At 46.9% G+C, this 14,703-nt stretch overlaps 1 protein-coding gene across 1 annotated transcript; it reads left to right on the top strand.

Moving 5' to 3' along the window:
- Nucleotides 1-9,006: 9,006 nt before the first annotated feature.
- LOC125506465 (pyridoxine/pyridoxamine 5'-phosphate oxidase 2) lies at nucleotides 9,007-10,765 on the top strand. Its single transcript, XM_048671274.2, has 7 exons — nucleotides 9,007-9,198; nucleotides 9,285-9,334; nucleotides 9,416-9,473; nucleotides 9,585-9,617; nucleotides 9,718-9,813; nucleotides 10,133-10,300; nucleotides 10,430-10,765. Exons 1-7 carry the CDS (start codon nucleotides 9,088-9,090, stop codon nucleotides 10,529-10,531), a joined length of 618 nt encoding a protein of 205 aa, XP_048527231.1. The 5' UTR covers nucleotides 9,007-9,087; the 3' UTR covers nucleotides 10,532-10,765.
- The last annotated feature ends 3,938 nt before the right edge of the window (nucleotides 10,766-14,703 follow it).

Genomic DNA, 14,703 nt, shown 5'->3' with positions numbered 1-14,703 from the left:
CCTTCGGTACATCAAAATGCATAAACTCATAATATAACTGTCATCGTAACCTTAAGCGTGCGGACCCTACGGGTTCGAGAACAATGTAGACATGACCGAGACATGTCTCCGGTCAATAACCAATAGCGGGACCTGGATGCCCATATTGGCTCCTACATATTCTACGAAGATCTTTATCGGTCAGACCGCATAACAACATACGTTGTTCCCTTTGTCATCGGTATGTCACTTGCCCGAGATTCGATCGTCGGTATCCAATACCTAGTTCAATCTCGTTACCGGCAAGTCTCGTTACTCGTTCCGTAATACATCATCTCACAACTAACATATTAGTTGTAATGCTTGCAAGGCTTATGTGATGTGTATTACCGAGAGGGCCCAGAGATACCTCTCCGACAATCGGAGTGACAAATCCTAATCTCGAAATACGCCAACCCAACATCTACCTTTGGAGACACCTGTAATGCTCCTTTATAATCACCCAGTTACGTTGTGACGTTTGGTAGCACCCAAAGTGTTCCTCCGGCAAACGGGAGTTGCATAATCTCATAGTCATAGGAACATGTATAAGTCATGAAGAAAAGCAATAGCAACATACTAAACGATCGGGTGCTAAGCTAATGGAATGGGTCATGTCAATCAGATCATTCAACTAATGATGTGACCTCGTTAATCAAATAACAACTCATTGTTCATGGTTAGGAAACATAACCATCTTTGATTAATGAGCTAGTCAAGTAGAGGCATACTAGTGACACTTTGTTTGTCTATGTATTCACACATGTATTATGTTTCCGGTTAATACAATTCTAGCATGAATAATAAACATTTATCATGATTATAAGGAAATAAATAATAACTTTATTATTGCCTCTAGGGCATATTTCCTTCAGTCTCCCACTTGCACTAGAGTCAATAATCTAGATTACACTGTAATGATTCTAACACCCATGGAGCCTTGGTGCTGATCATGTTTTGCTCGTGGAAGAGGCTTAGTCAACGGGTCTGCAATATTCAGATCCGTATGTATCTTGCAAATCTCTATGTCTCCCACCTGGACTAGATCCCGGATGGAATTGAAGCGTCTCTTGATGTGTTTGGTCCTTTTGTGAAATCTGGATTCCTTTGCCAAGGCAATTGCACCAGCATTGTCACAAAAGATTTTCATTGGACCCGATGCACTAGGTATGACACCTAGATCGGATATGAACTCCTTCATCCAGACTCCTTCGTTCGCTGCTTCCGAAGCAGCTATGTACTCCGCTTCACATGTAGATCCCGCTACGACGCTTTGTTTAGAACTGCACCAACTGACAGCTCCACCGTTTAATGTAAACACGTATCCGGTTTGCGATTTAGAATCGTCCGGATCAGTGTCAAAGCTTGCATCAACGTAACCTTTTACGGTGAGCTCTTTGTCACCTCCATATACGAGAAACATATCCTTAGTCCTTTTCAGGTATTTCAGGATGTTCTTGACCGCTGTCCAGTGATCCACTCCTGGATTACTTTGGTACCTCCCTGCTAAACTTATAGCAAGGCACACATCAGGTCTGGTACACAGCATTGCATACATGATAGAGCCTATGGCTGATGCATAGGGAACATCTTTCATATTCTCTCTATCTTCTGCAGTGTTCGGGCATTGAGTCTTACTCAATTTCACACCTTGTAACACAGGCAAGAATCCTTTCTTTGCTTGATCCATTTTGAATTTCCTCAAAATCTTGTCAAGGTATGTGCTTTGTGAAAGTCCAATCAAGCGTCTTGATCTATCTCTATAGATCTTAATGCCTAATATGTAAGCAGCTTCACCGAGGTCTTTCATTGAAAAACTTTTATTCAAGTATCCCTTTATGCTATCCAGAAATTCTATATCATTTCCAATCAGCAATATGTCATCCACATATAATATTAGAAATGCTACAGAGCTCCCACTCACTTTCTTGTAAATACAGGCTTCTCCAAAAGTCTGTATAAAACCAAATGCTTTGATCACACTATCAAAGCGTTTATTCCAACTCCGAGAGGCTTGCACCAGTCCATAAATGGATCGCTGGAGCTTGCACACTTTGTTAGCTCCCTTTGGATCGACAAAACCTTCCGGTTGCATCATATACAACTCTTCTTCCAGAAATCCATTCAGGAATGCAGTTTTGACATCCATCTGCCAAATTTCATAATCATAAAATGCGGCAATCGCTAACATGATTCGGACGGACTTAAGCATTGCTACGGGTGAGAAGGTCTCATCGTAGTCAATCCCTTGAACTTGCCGAAAACCTTTTGCGACAAGTCGAGCTTTGTAGACAGTAACATTACCATCAGCGTCAGTCTTCTTCTTAAAGATCCATTTTTCTCAATTGCTTGCCGATCATCGGGCAAGTCAACCAAAGTCCATACTTTGTTCTCATACATGGATCCCATCTCAGATTTCATGGCTTCAAGCCACTTTGCGGAATCTGGGCTCACCATCGCTTCTTCATAGTTCGTAGGTTCATCATGATCTAGTAGCATGACTTCCAGTACAGGATTACCGTACCACTCTGGTGCGGATTACTCTGGTTGATCTACGAGGTTCAGTAGTATCTTGATCTGAAGTTTCATGATCATTATCATTGGCTTCCTCACTAACTGGTGTAGGTGTCACTGAAACAGTTTTCTGTGATGAACTACTTTCCAGTAAGGGAGCAAATGAGTAGCCATTATTCTCTCATATAAATAGAACAACCATTATTCTCGGATTTAAATGAGTAGCCATCTCGAATTAAACGAGATCCTGATACAGTGTTCATGCTCAAAGCTGGCACTAAATAACAATTATTGAGGTTTAAAACTAATCCCGTAGGTAAATGTAGAGGTAGCGTGCCGACGGCGATCACATCGACCTTGGAACCATTCCCGACGCGCATCGTCACCTCGTCCTTCGCGAGTCTCCACTTATTCCGCAGCTCCTGCTTTGAGTTACAAATGTGAGCAACCGCACCGGTATCAAATACCCAGGAGCTACTACGAGTACTGGTAAGGTACACATCAATTACATGTATATCACATATACCTTTCGTGTTGCCGGCCTTCTTGTCCGCTAAGTATTTGGGGCAGTTTCGCTTCCAGTGACCACTTCCCTTGCAATAAAAACACTCAGTCTCGGGCTTGGGTCCATTCTTTGGCTTCTTCCCGGCAGCTTTCTTACCGGGCGCGGCAACTCCCTTGTCGTCCTTCTTGAAGTTCTTCTTACCCTTGCCTTTCTTGAACTTAGTGGTTTTATTCACCATCAACACTTGATGTTCCTTTTTGACTTCTACCTCTGCTGATTTCAGCATTGAATATACCTCAGGAATGGTCTTTTCCATCCCCTGCATATTGAAGTTCATCACAAAGCTCTTGTAGCTCGGTGGAAGCGACTGAAGGATTCTGTCAATGACCGCGTCATCCGGAAGATTAACTCCCAGCTGAGTCAAGCGGTTATGCAACCCAGACATTTTGAGTATGTGCTCACTGACAGAACTATTTTCCTCCATATTACAGCTGAAGAACTTGTCGGAGACTTCATATCTCTCGACCCGGGCATGAGCTTGAAAAACCATTTTTAGCTCTTCGAACATCTCATATGCTCCGTGACTCTCAAAACGCTTTTGGAGCCCCGGTTCTAAGCTGTAAAGCATGCCGCACTGAACGAGGGAGTAATCATCAGCACGTGACTGCCAAGCGTTCATAACGTCTTGGTTCTGTGGGACGGGTGCGTCACCTAGCGGTGCTTCTAGGACATAATCTTTCTTGGTAGCTATGAGGATGATCCTCAGGTTCCGGACCCAGTCCGTATAGTTGCTGCCATTGTCTTTCAGCTTGGTTTTCTCTAGGAACACGTTGAAGTTGAGGACAACATGGGCCATTTGATCTACAAGACATATTGTAAAGATTTTAGACTAAGTTCATGATAATTAAGTTCATCTAATCAAATTATTCAACGAACTCCCACTCAGATAGACATCCCTCCAGTCATCTAAATATAACATGATCCGAGTTAACTAGGCCGTGTCCGATTATCACGTGAGACGGACTAGTCAATATCGGTGAACATCTTCATGTTGATCGTATCTTCTATACGACTCATGCTCGACCTTTCGGTCTTCTGTGTTCCGAGGCCATGTCTGTACATGCTAGGCTCGTCAAGTTAACCTAAGTGTATTGCATGTGTAAATCTGGCTTACACCCGTTGTATTCGAACGTTAGAATCTATCACACCCGATTATCATGTGGTGCTTCGAAACAACGAACCTTCGCAACGGTGCACAGTTAGGGGGAACACTTTTCTTGAAATTATTACGAGGGATCATCTTATTTAAGCTACCGTCGTTCTAAGCAAATAAGATGTAAAACATGATAAACATCACATGCAATCAAATAGTGACATGATATGGCCAATATTATTTGCTCCTTTTGATCTCTATCTTTGGGGCTCCATGATCATCGTTGTCACCGGCATGACACCATGATCTTCATCATCATGATCTCCATCATCGTGTCTTCTTGAAGTTGTCTCGTCATCTATTACTTCTACTACTATGGCTAACGCTTTAGCAATAAAGTAAAGTAATTACATGACATTTATGTTGACACGCAGGTCATAAATAAATAAAGACAACTCCTATGGCTCCTGTCGGTTGTCATACTCATCGACATGCAAGTCGTGATTCCTATTACAAGAACATGATCATCTCATACATCACATATATCATTCATCACATCCTCTCGCCATATCACATCACAAAACACTTGCTGCAAAAACAAGTTAGACGTCCTCTAATTGTTGTTGCAAGTTTTTACGTGGCTGCTATAGGTTTCTAGCAAGAACTTTTCTTACCTACGCCAAAACCACAACGTGAATTGCCAATTTCTATTTACCCTTCATAAGGACCCTGTTCATCGAGTCCGCTCCGACTAAAGTGGGAGAGACAGACACCCGCCAGCCACCTTATGCAACTAGTGCATGTCAATCGGTGGAACCAGTCTCACGTAAGCGTACGTGTAAGGTCGGTCCGGGCCGCTTCATCCCACGATGCCGCCGAATCAAGACAAGACTAGTAACGGCAAGAAAATTGACAATTTCAACGCCCACAACTGCTTTGTGTTCTACTCGTGCATAGTAACTGCGCATAGACCTAGCTCATGATGCCATTGTTGGGGAACGTAGCAGAATTTTAAAATTTTCTACGCATCACCAAGATCAATCTATGGAGTCATGTAGCAACGAGGGAGAGAGGATTGCATCTACATACCCTTGTAGATCACGAGCGGAAGCGTTCAAGAGAACGAGGTTGATGGAGTCGTACTCGTCGTGATCCAAATCACCGAAGATCCTAGCGCCGGACGGACGGCACCTCCGCGTCCAACACACGTACGGAGCGAGGACGTCTCCCGTGTCTTGATCCAGCAAGGAGGAGGGAGGTTGAGGAAGAGGGCTCCAAAAGCAGCACAACGGCGTGGTGGTGGTCAAGCAGCAGTACTCCGGCAGGGCTTCGCCAAGCTCTTACGGAGGAGGAGAGGTGTTGGGGAGGGGAGGGGCTGCGCCTTGGATGTTGTGTGCAACCCTCCCCTTGTCCCTCTATTTATAGGGGAAGGAGGAAGGGGGCCGGCCCCCTCTAGATGAGATCTAGAGGGGGGGCGGCGGCCAAGGGGAGGGGGCTTGCCCCCCAAGCAAGGGAGGCGCCCCCTTTAGGGTTTCCCCCCCAACCCTAGGCGCATGGGCCCAAGGGGGGGGGATGCGGCCAGCCCATGTAGGTCTGGTTCCCCTTTCCTCTACAGCCCATTAGGCCCTCCGAGAGAGGTGGCCCCTCCCGGTGGACCCCCGGAACCCCTCCGGTGGCCCCGGTACAATACCGATATGCCCCCGAACCTTTCCGGTGACCGTATGACAACTTCCTACATATAAATCTTCACCTCCGGACCATTCCGGAACTCCTCGTGACGTCCGGGATCTCATCCGGGACTCCGAATAACATTTGGTAATCACATACAAGTCTTCCTAACAACCCTAGCGTCATCGAACCTTAAGTGTGTAGACCCTACGGGTTCGGGAGACATGCAGACATGACCGAGACGACTCTCCGATCAATAACCAACAACGGGATCTGGATACCCATGTTGGCTCCCACATGCTCCACGATGATCTCATCGGATGAACCACGATGTCGAGGATTCAATCAATCCGTATACAATTCCCTTTGTCAATCGGCACGTTACTTGCCCGAGACTCGATCGTCGGTATCCCAATACCTTGTTCAGTCTCGTTACCGGCAAGTCACTTTACTCGTACCGTAATGCATGATCCCGTGATCAACCACTTGATCACATTGAGCTCATTATGATGATGCATTACCGAGTGGGCCCAAAGATACCTCTCCGTCATACGGAGTGACAAATCCCAGTCTCGATTCGTGCCAACCCAACAGACACTTTCGGAGATACCTGTAATATACCTTTATAGTCACCCAGTTACGTTGTGACGTTTGGCACACCCAATGCACTCCTACGGTGTCCGGGAGTTGCACAATCTCATGGTCTAAGGAAATGATACTTGACATTCAGAAAAGCTACAGCAAACGAACTACACGATCTTTGAGCTATGCTTAGGATTGGGTCTTGTCCATCACATCATTCTCCTAATGATGTGATCCCGTATCAACGACATCTAATGTCCATAGACAGGAAACCATGACCATATTTTGATCAACGAGCTAGTCAACTAGAGGCTCAGTAGGGACGTGTTGTGGTCTATGTATTCACACATGTATTACAATTTCCGGATAACACAATTATAGCATGAACAATAGACAATTATCATGAACAAAGAAATATAATAATAACCATTTTATTATTGCCTCTAGGGCATATTTCCAACATTGGAGCAAGTCTAATTTCGTTTAAAGGAGATGCCATGACCCGTAGCACCAACTAAATACATGCGCAAGTCAATGATTTGGGAAAAAAAAATCCCAGTTGATCATGTGTTGCTCCTCTGTTTTCTCAAAATGGCATTTCAAAAATTTCTCATTCGCTTGATCCAGGTTGTCACATATGGCTTCACACTGCCCATGATCCATTATATATCCCTACGAACATCTCACTTTTTGCAAAAAAAACCTATTATAAAAGTTCATCAGAAATACAAAGCACCTCCGAAAAAAAGAATTATATCAAGGTCTCTAGACCACTGACCACTATCGCCGTTAGAGCGAGTCACTTACTCGCTGTTGTCGCCGGTCGCTTACCAGAGTTGGATTATCCCCTAACAAAACAGTCCCATAACCGGCGTGGCACTAACAAATCTATACCTAATAATAAGAGAGGATTGTTTTTGCTCATCCGTTGCCTTTTTTGTAGAAAATCCCCTGATGTTTCCGGTAACCAACCCGCAGTACAAGTTTAAGTAAGTCTTTCGCTTTTGCAGAGAACCCTTATTTTTTTAATAAACAAACCGCAATCTAGATTTAAGTGAGATCATAAAAATGTCTCGCGTTTGTAGAGAATATCCTGTTGTTTCTGGTAATCAACATGCAATCCATATCAAATACTTTAAGAATAATATCCATCTTTTAAACCCTAACTTCAATTATAACATGTTATATATGGAATTTGATTAGAAAAACTATATAGAATCTGAATACGATGTTATTTTGCGTCTCAATAATTTTTAAATGCTATTTAAGATGCAACCTTAATCAACAACACATGATCCGATTTTTTTTCATACCAATGTCGATTCGGATTGGAAATGAATACGTTAGCAAAAACCAGACTGGAGAAAGAAATCATATATAACCACGCATCTACGCCTCAGCAAAACCTCGCGAAAGCATATTCAAACGCTTGTGATTGCATGAGCATCAAGATCATTGTCGGGGAGAGTGAGAACAAGGATAAGCGGCATCAAAGATGGGATGTCATGTTTGAATAAAGGACGTAGACCTATTGGGTTTTGAGTCATGATTATTACTAGTTCCTGTAGATCAATCGAGCTGTGTGCTTGGTAGCTTAGCGTGCATGGCCACCATGGGCGCGGTCGCTGCTGGCCGAGGTGCCGGACATCCATGTCGTCGCACCCAAACAATGCTGGCGGAGGCGACGGAGGCATAGTAGGAGAACTTGTGGCCGTCGAAGATGCCGATTGGTGCCTTGTACAGAGCTGACGGCGTCGAGGATGACTATTACGCCGGTGGTGAGCGAGAAGGTGCCGGGGTGAGCGAGAAGGTGTAGAGGGCACCACTGGTGAGGCTTGTGTAGAAGGCGCTGCCGGCCTCAGCCCCCGTCTTGGGTTGATCCCTTCCTCCTTCCCTCGTGCGCCGCACCAGAAGGGGAGTGCCACATCCTCGTCATCGGAGCAACTATGGCGCCGCCCCAGAGAACCCCTAAGCCGCTCACCTGGATCCGGATGCCACCGTCTTTTTGCGCGTCGAGCCCGTGCGCCGCCACCGCCCTTTGCGGATGTCGCTCGATCCGAAGCCGCCTGACGCCCCCCTGCTCGTTGACCCGCATCGATTAGATCGAATCACGGGGTGAATATACCAAACGACGACATTTTTTCTTTTACTTAGGGGTGGCAGCGGGTAAATATAGACTTCCAATGAACAAGGGAAAAGAAAGGCAGGCTCAGCTCGACCCATTTGGCCCATGAACGTGCCGGAAAGAAAAATCGGATATGTACGTTATTTTAGTACCACCTCGTTAGCAGCGGCTTGTGCAAACTGAAAGCGTAAATTCACGGGAAGAAAGCGTATTGTGACGGTGAACCTACGGAGTCAATCCGTGTTTTATTATTAGGGATTACGGATAGAAGGGATAGATTGGGTTAGGAGCGTGCGGTATTTTTTTTCCTCCTTTGCAATCGTACGAGCTCTTTTTATTTTTTTTATTAGTGTTGCATAAGGCACCTCCCGTTAACTGTCACTGGCCCGTGGGCCCGGCGGGACATCGCCCGGGAGATCCTAGCCGCTCATCCGCGCTAATCTCCCCGCCCAGCATCAACCAGCGTCAAGCGAACATTCAGTGCGAGTGAGGCGAGACGGCAGGAGGCGGCGACAGGCAGAGATGGCCGGCGGTGGCGCCGCCGCGTCGACGCTCTCGAGCCCATGGAGGTTGCTGCTGCAGCGAGCGCTGGACACCAACGCGCACCTCAAGCACTCCACCTTCTTCCAGCTCGTACGCTCCCATCCCCCGTCCCCCTCCCCATCCCCTTCTTTTGGGGAGAAAAACTTGATACCCTAACGGACGGTCCGTCGTTTCAGGCCACGGTGGGCGGCGGCGGCAGGCCGGCGAACCGCACCGTCGTGTTCAGGTGCCGGCCTTGCTGGGAGTAGCTCCCTGCCCTCCCCCTCCATCTCTTACCGGTTTTGACCTGGAATTTTGGTCTTGCTAGGGGCTTCCAAGAACACTGCGACAAGATTCAGATTAATACGGATGCGCGGAGCAACAAGGTTGCTTCCACTAATCCCGTGCTTTTCTAACCTTGTTATATATACATAGTTCTTTTCTTGCTGCTCGCTGATTCCCTTGCTGGTTTGGTTGTGCGAATTGCGAACGAACAGATTGGTGAGATCAAGGAGTGGCCCCTCGGCGAGGTAGGGGATGTGAAGAATTTGCAGAATTGCGTATCACCATTTTAAGCATCACAAGTGCCGACTTCTCGCAGAGGAATGCCTGATATTCAATGTCTTGCAGATATGCTGGTATTTCACCGATTCATGGGAACAATTTCGTATCAGCGGCATCATAGATGTGATCGATGGTTCCTGTCCCGATCCTGCCAAGCTCCAGGTTAGAGCTGAGTACAGTCTGCTTTGTGCTCTGCGTAGTGGAGGTGTCTTGCATATGAAATGATATCTGTAATTGAAGATTTGGTTTTGCACAAAACTGAACATAACTGTTCTAGTAGCTAGTTTACTTCGGTATAGTTTCCCACACACAGGGTTTGATCATCTCATTGAGATATGACGGATTAACATAGTATTAATGTCTCCACAACTTTCATCTTTCAAAGCTTTTGGTGATGCTTAGAAGCAGCACAGCTGCATTCATTGATATTAAGTGCTCTTTTATAATCCTTTTGCTCAACATTGGTTGTTTTATCGCACAGCAACGAGAGAAAGCTTGGTTCGCCAGTTCAGTAAAGTCAAGATTGCAATACTTAGGACCATCTCCAGGGGTCCCCGTCGCAAATGATGACCACGTTACGGATGTTCATCTCGATCCGTCAGCTGGCCCAGTTGATGCCTATTGTCTTCTGACTCTTGATCCAGAAAAGGTTAGGTTAAGTTATCTTATCGCTATATCGGTATCTGCCTTTATACTTTAAAATACAGAATGAGTTATACTTATTGCAGATTCATATGCCTCTATCGTGTTGCTTAATACTGTTGATTTTCTTATTCAGGTTGATTACGTGAACCTGAAAAGTAATCAGAGATTGATGTTCACAAGAACCCAGGAAGGAGATGAGTCCAGTGATTGGATGGCCAAAAAAGTTAGCCCATAATTATCTTTTGTTATAGAGGGTGAACATAAAGGTGTTATTAACTAGTACTCTCTCCGTTCTAAAATAGATGACCCAATTTTAACCAACTTTGTACTAAAGTTAGTACAAAATTAAGTCATCTGTTTTGGAACAGAGGGAGTACAACTGATTTTATTGTGGATTTTCCATTGCAAGGAACTGCCTTCATTCCTCAATATATTTTCTAGCCCATCAGAATGCATGTTTGGCAGAGCACCCATGGATTACTTGTACTGGAGAATTGAGCTGTCTGCTTTTCCTGCATTACAGTCCTCTGTGAACATACCGCATATCGTTGGTGAGCCGCATATCGTGGAATGGTTCAAAGGCCAGGAAATACATCGAATCATTCTACATTTATGGCTGTGATTACGATAATATTACGCACACAAACTAGATTGGGCACTCACAATCCCTCTTGATGTGACGTGACCTTGGTGGGTTCCATGCCATGTCAGCATGTCATGTTGACCATCAGGTCAAGGACACCAGTGTGGACATGACCGGTTTGCGCTGTCAGATCAACCCCAACGCGTCGATCCAAACAGACGACAGTTTTATCAGTCTTTTGTCCGTTTGGGTCGGCCCGGCGGACACCAATGTCTGCTTCCACATTTGGTCGGCGCATGCGTCCAACGCTAGCATGACCTAATTTTTAGTTCACGTGAAAATAGAACACAAATATTTCAAAAATAGAAAAACATTAAGTAAACATTATTGCCGGCCACAAAGGCCGGCGAGAGTCCATGCGTCCAAATTACATTGATTAAAACATTAATTAATATTAAACTAGGAGGCGGCGTGTTGCCCTAGGAGTCCTCCTCGTCGACGTCGGGGCCGGTGAGGTCGATCAGCGTCGACGTCGGGCCGGCCCAAGGGAACGTCGTGTTCCAGAGCCTGGCGATGTCATCTGCCGGAGGCTGTGCCGTCGCCGGCTGGGCACGGCGTGCCTCCTCCTCGGCGTCGTGCTCTAGCTGCTCAAGGTACTCGCCCTCGTGGCGCTCCTCGGCCAGCCTTCGCTGGCGCCATTGCTCAAGGTAGGCCGCCTCCTATGCCTCCATCGCCCTCATCCAGATTGCCGGCTCGCTGACCCACTCATGCACCACCCTGGTCCAGGAGTAGCGCTTGATGGGGGTCAGCTCCGCCTCGGCCTTGGCTGAAGACGGTGGGGCTAGCGACGGCACAACGCAATCGCCGGCTGCGGACAACGCCATGGCCTCCGCCATGCGCGCCTCGTACGCCGCCTCCTCCTCCTCCTCCTCCTCCTCCCTACACCGCGCCCTCCTCCTCGTTCTCCTGGAGGACAGCCGCCAGGGCCACCTGGTAGGCGACCTCCGCCGCCTGGTCCTCGTGGCAAACGATGAGGGGCGTCGGCGGGGAGCCATGCGAGATGCCGCGAACGCCGCGCCTCCTGGGCTCCTCGTGCTCGAAGGCGAACCAATGGGCCCAATAGGGCGAGTCGACGTCGTAGGCGGAGTCGCGGTGCTGCTTCGGCGTCAGCAGCGCCCACCGGCGCCACACCTCCTCTGTGTGCGCCCTCGTCGACCGTGGCGCCGAAGGGGTGGCTAGGGTTGCCGTCGACGGGGGAGCAGAGGGTGGCGAGATGGAGACGGGGGGCTTTCTGGAGTGGATGAGGACGCCACCCCCTCGCATGCTCGAATTAAAAAAGGCCGACCGCCGTCGCTGACGCATGGGCCTGAGGTGGGCGGTCATCATAAATTAAGCTGACCGCGGTAGTTGGACAGCCGCCAGGTGAGGACGCGATGGACATCGAGAAATAAAGGCGCGCGAGGCGTCCGCTTCGCGTCCGCGCCGACACATTTCTATCATAAATTTGGGTCGGCGCGGACGTGAAGCGGACGCGTTTTGCGAATGGGTCGACGTGTTGGGCCTCTAGTTTTTTTCATGCCGACCCAAACGGACAACAACTGACGAAATGGGTACCTGTGTTGGAGTTGCTCTCAGAACCAGAACCATCACATCCGGAGCGCGGGAATACCTCATGCCCACGGACCTGCAGCGCGGGAACCAATTCCAACGTGCAGCTCGGTTCAAATTCTTTTGACACTTCTCAGAGACCAAGATGGTGTTGGTCACCTCGGATGTATTTCGATGTCAAGATTTGACTACAAAGGGATTCTTTCGTCGAACTAGGCTCATGACCGGCGGTTGAAGATGAAGGCAACTTGAATGAGCCGGTTGAAGATGAAGGCAACTCGAATGAGCCGAGGAGAGTCCAAACTTGAAAACTGGTTCATGGGCTACTGATGATATCCTGGTTAGGGGGCCTCTCACCATGTTGACTCCAGGCTTGATGGGTCGGGCTGAGTATCCCATGACGGTTCCGACCTGGGCCACATCAGGCGGCTCATGATGTATAATCAGAAAGTTTCAGAAGACCTCTCACCATGTTGGATCTGTGGAGCACTTTGCCTCCTGGTACGTAGCTAATTAGGATCTTGTAACTCTAGAATCCCCGGTACGTATATAAACCAAGGGGCCAGGCTTATAGAAAACAAGTTACAATCTCGTGATAGTTTACCTGTACTCTATACCCACTCCAACGCAATAAATGCAAGCAGGATGTTGTGTATTATTTGCTTGGAGCCCGAACCTGGATAAAAGTAAAACCTTATGTCATTGTTGCCATCCCTCTTAGACCCTTAGCTTAGGATATTCTACCTCAAGATCTGTCGGTTTAGGTTCCATCACTTTCCCCATGTCTTTCGCCTCGGCCCGGCCAGATTGTGCTCCCCTCTTGGCGCTCTAAGCGGGGATACATTGATCTAGTTGGGGGTTGGAGCCGTGGCCACGTGGCAGATGTGTCTCGTGATGTTTGTGACACCTAAACTGACCAGATTATTCTCAAATATACTAATACTAGCTGACAAGATAGAAGCGCTCAAACGAATGAGCATGGCTTAGATGGTAAGATTTCTCTTGATGGAATTAAATCCATCGGGGTTCAAATCCTAGACTCGATTTTTCAGACTTTTCAATGATGTGCATTTAATGAAAAGAGACATTCTCTACAAGACATCTGTTGTGACTTTGTGAACTTCAAGATATGACGGCAGCCTAGTATGTTGAAGGTGTGCACACATGGGTGATTATATGTGAGCGTATGTGGACATCTGTCATTGTACTTGTTAAAAAAACATAAAAAGCGCTCAAAGTAAAACAACCAGATAACCACGTTTAATAATAATAATAATAAAAGAATAAAAAAGTAAGCAGCAGAGCAGGAGCGGGATGACGGCCGGCGGAGAAAGAAAGCTCGGCGACGGCGGCGCACCTACATGCACACCTTCTCCATAGTCTATCTAGTGTTCCGTTGTTTTCCTCCATAGTCTATCTTCTCCCATGGCGCCCCCCTTCCCCCACCTTCCAAATGGCGCCCCATTCCCCTGCTGTGTCCTGTTCTTCCTCCTCTCCGTCGCCTCTCCAACGGCCATGGCACCTCTCTCCCCGCCCCCCCTAATGCCAATCGGGAAGGAAACTGTACTAGGCCTACCGGCCTGCTTTCCCTCTTCTCCGGCGTCTCCTTCGGCTCCGCTTCTCCAGATCTCCAGATCAACCAAGAGGACCAAGTCCTCTTCGCTAGGTACTAAGGTCTTAGGTCCCTGCTTATTTGATTATCTACCACCTGTACTTTCTGCTGCTTCTTTTGGAAGCGAACTGGTCTCTGGTTGAATGAATGTTACCGATGCATTCGGTACAACTCCTCTGTGGTTCGTGATGCTGTTAGATGATTTCTGTTTCTATCAGGCCAAATTGCTTTTGCTGTAAAATGAATTATTATATGCATTAACTTGTCCGTGTTGCCAGCCACTTCATGGAGGATGCAATTTCCTGAATCTTTCGAACTGTTTACAAGCCACTAGTAAATGTGTACGTGCAATGCACGTTGATATTAGGTAATATATTAATTACACGTAAATATTAGGCAGAATATTACTTGCGTATTAATTATGTGATTAGCATTGGCATTAATATTTGGTATATATTAACTGCACACTAAACGTGTTGAACACTCACCATTGGAGCAGTCTGAGTCGTTGGATTGACCTGATTTGACGGCCGGGATTTGTTGGATCTACTCCTTTGAGTCTTTTTATATTGGTATAGATATAGATATAGATGTAATATGCTGA

Source organism: Triticum urartu, chromosome 5A (assembly GCF_056163025.1).
Source record: "Triticum urartu cultivar PI428250 chromosome 5A, HENAU_Tu73, whole genome shotgun sequence".
Taxonomy (NCBI): Eukaryota; Viridiplantae; Streptophyta; class Magnoliopsida; order Poales; family Poaceae; genus Triticum; species Triticum urartu.
This window is presented reverse-complemented; position numbering and strand designations above follow the sequence as displayed.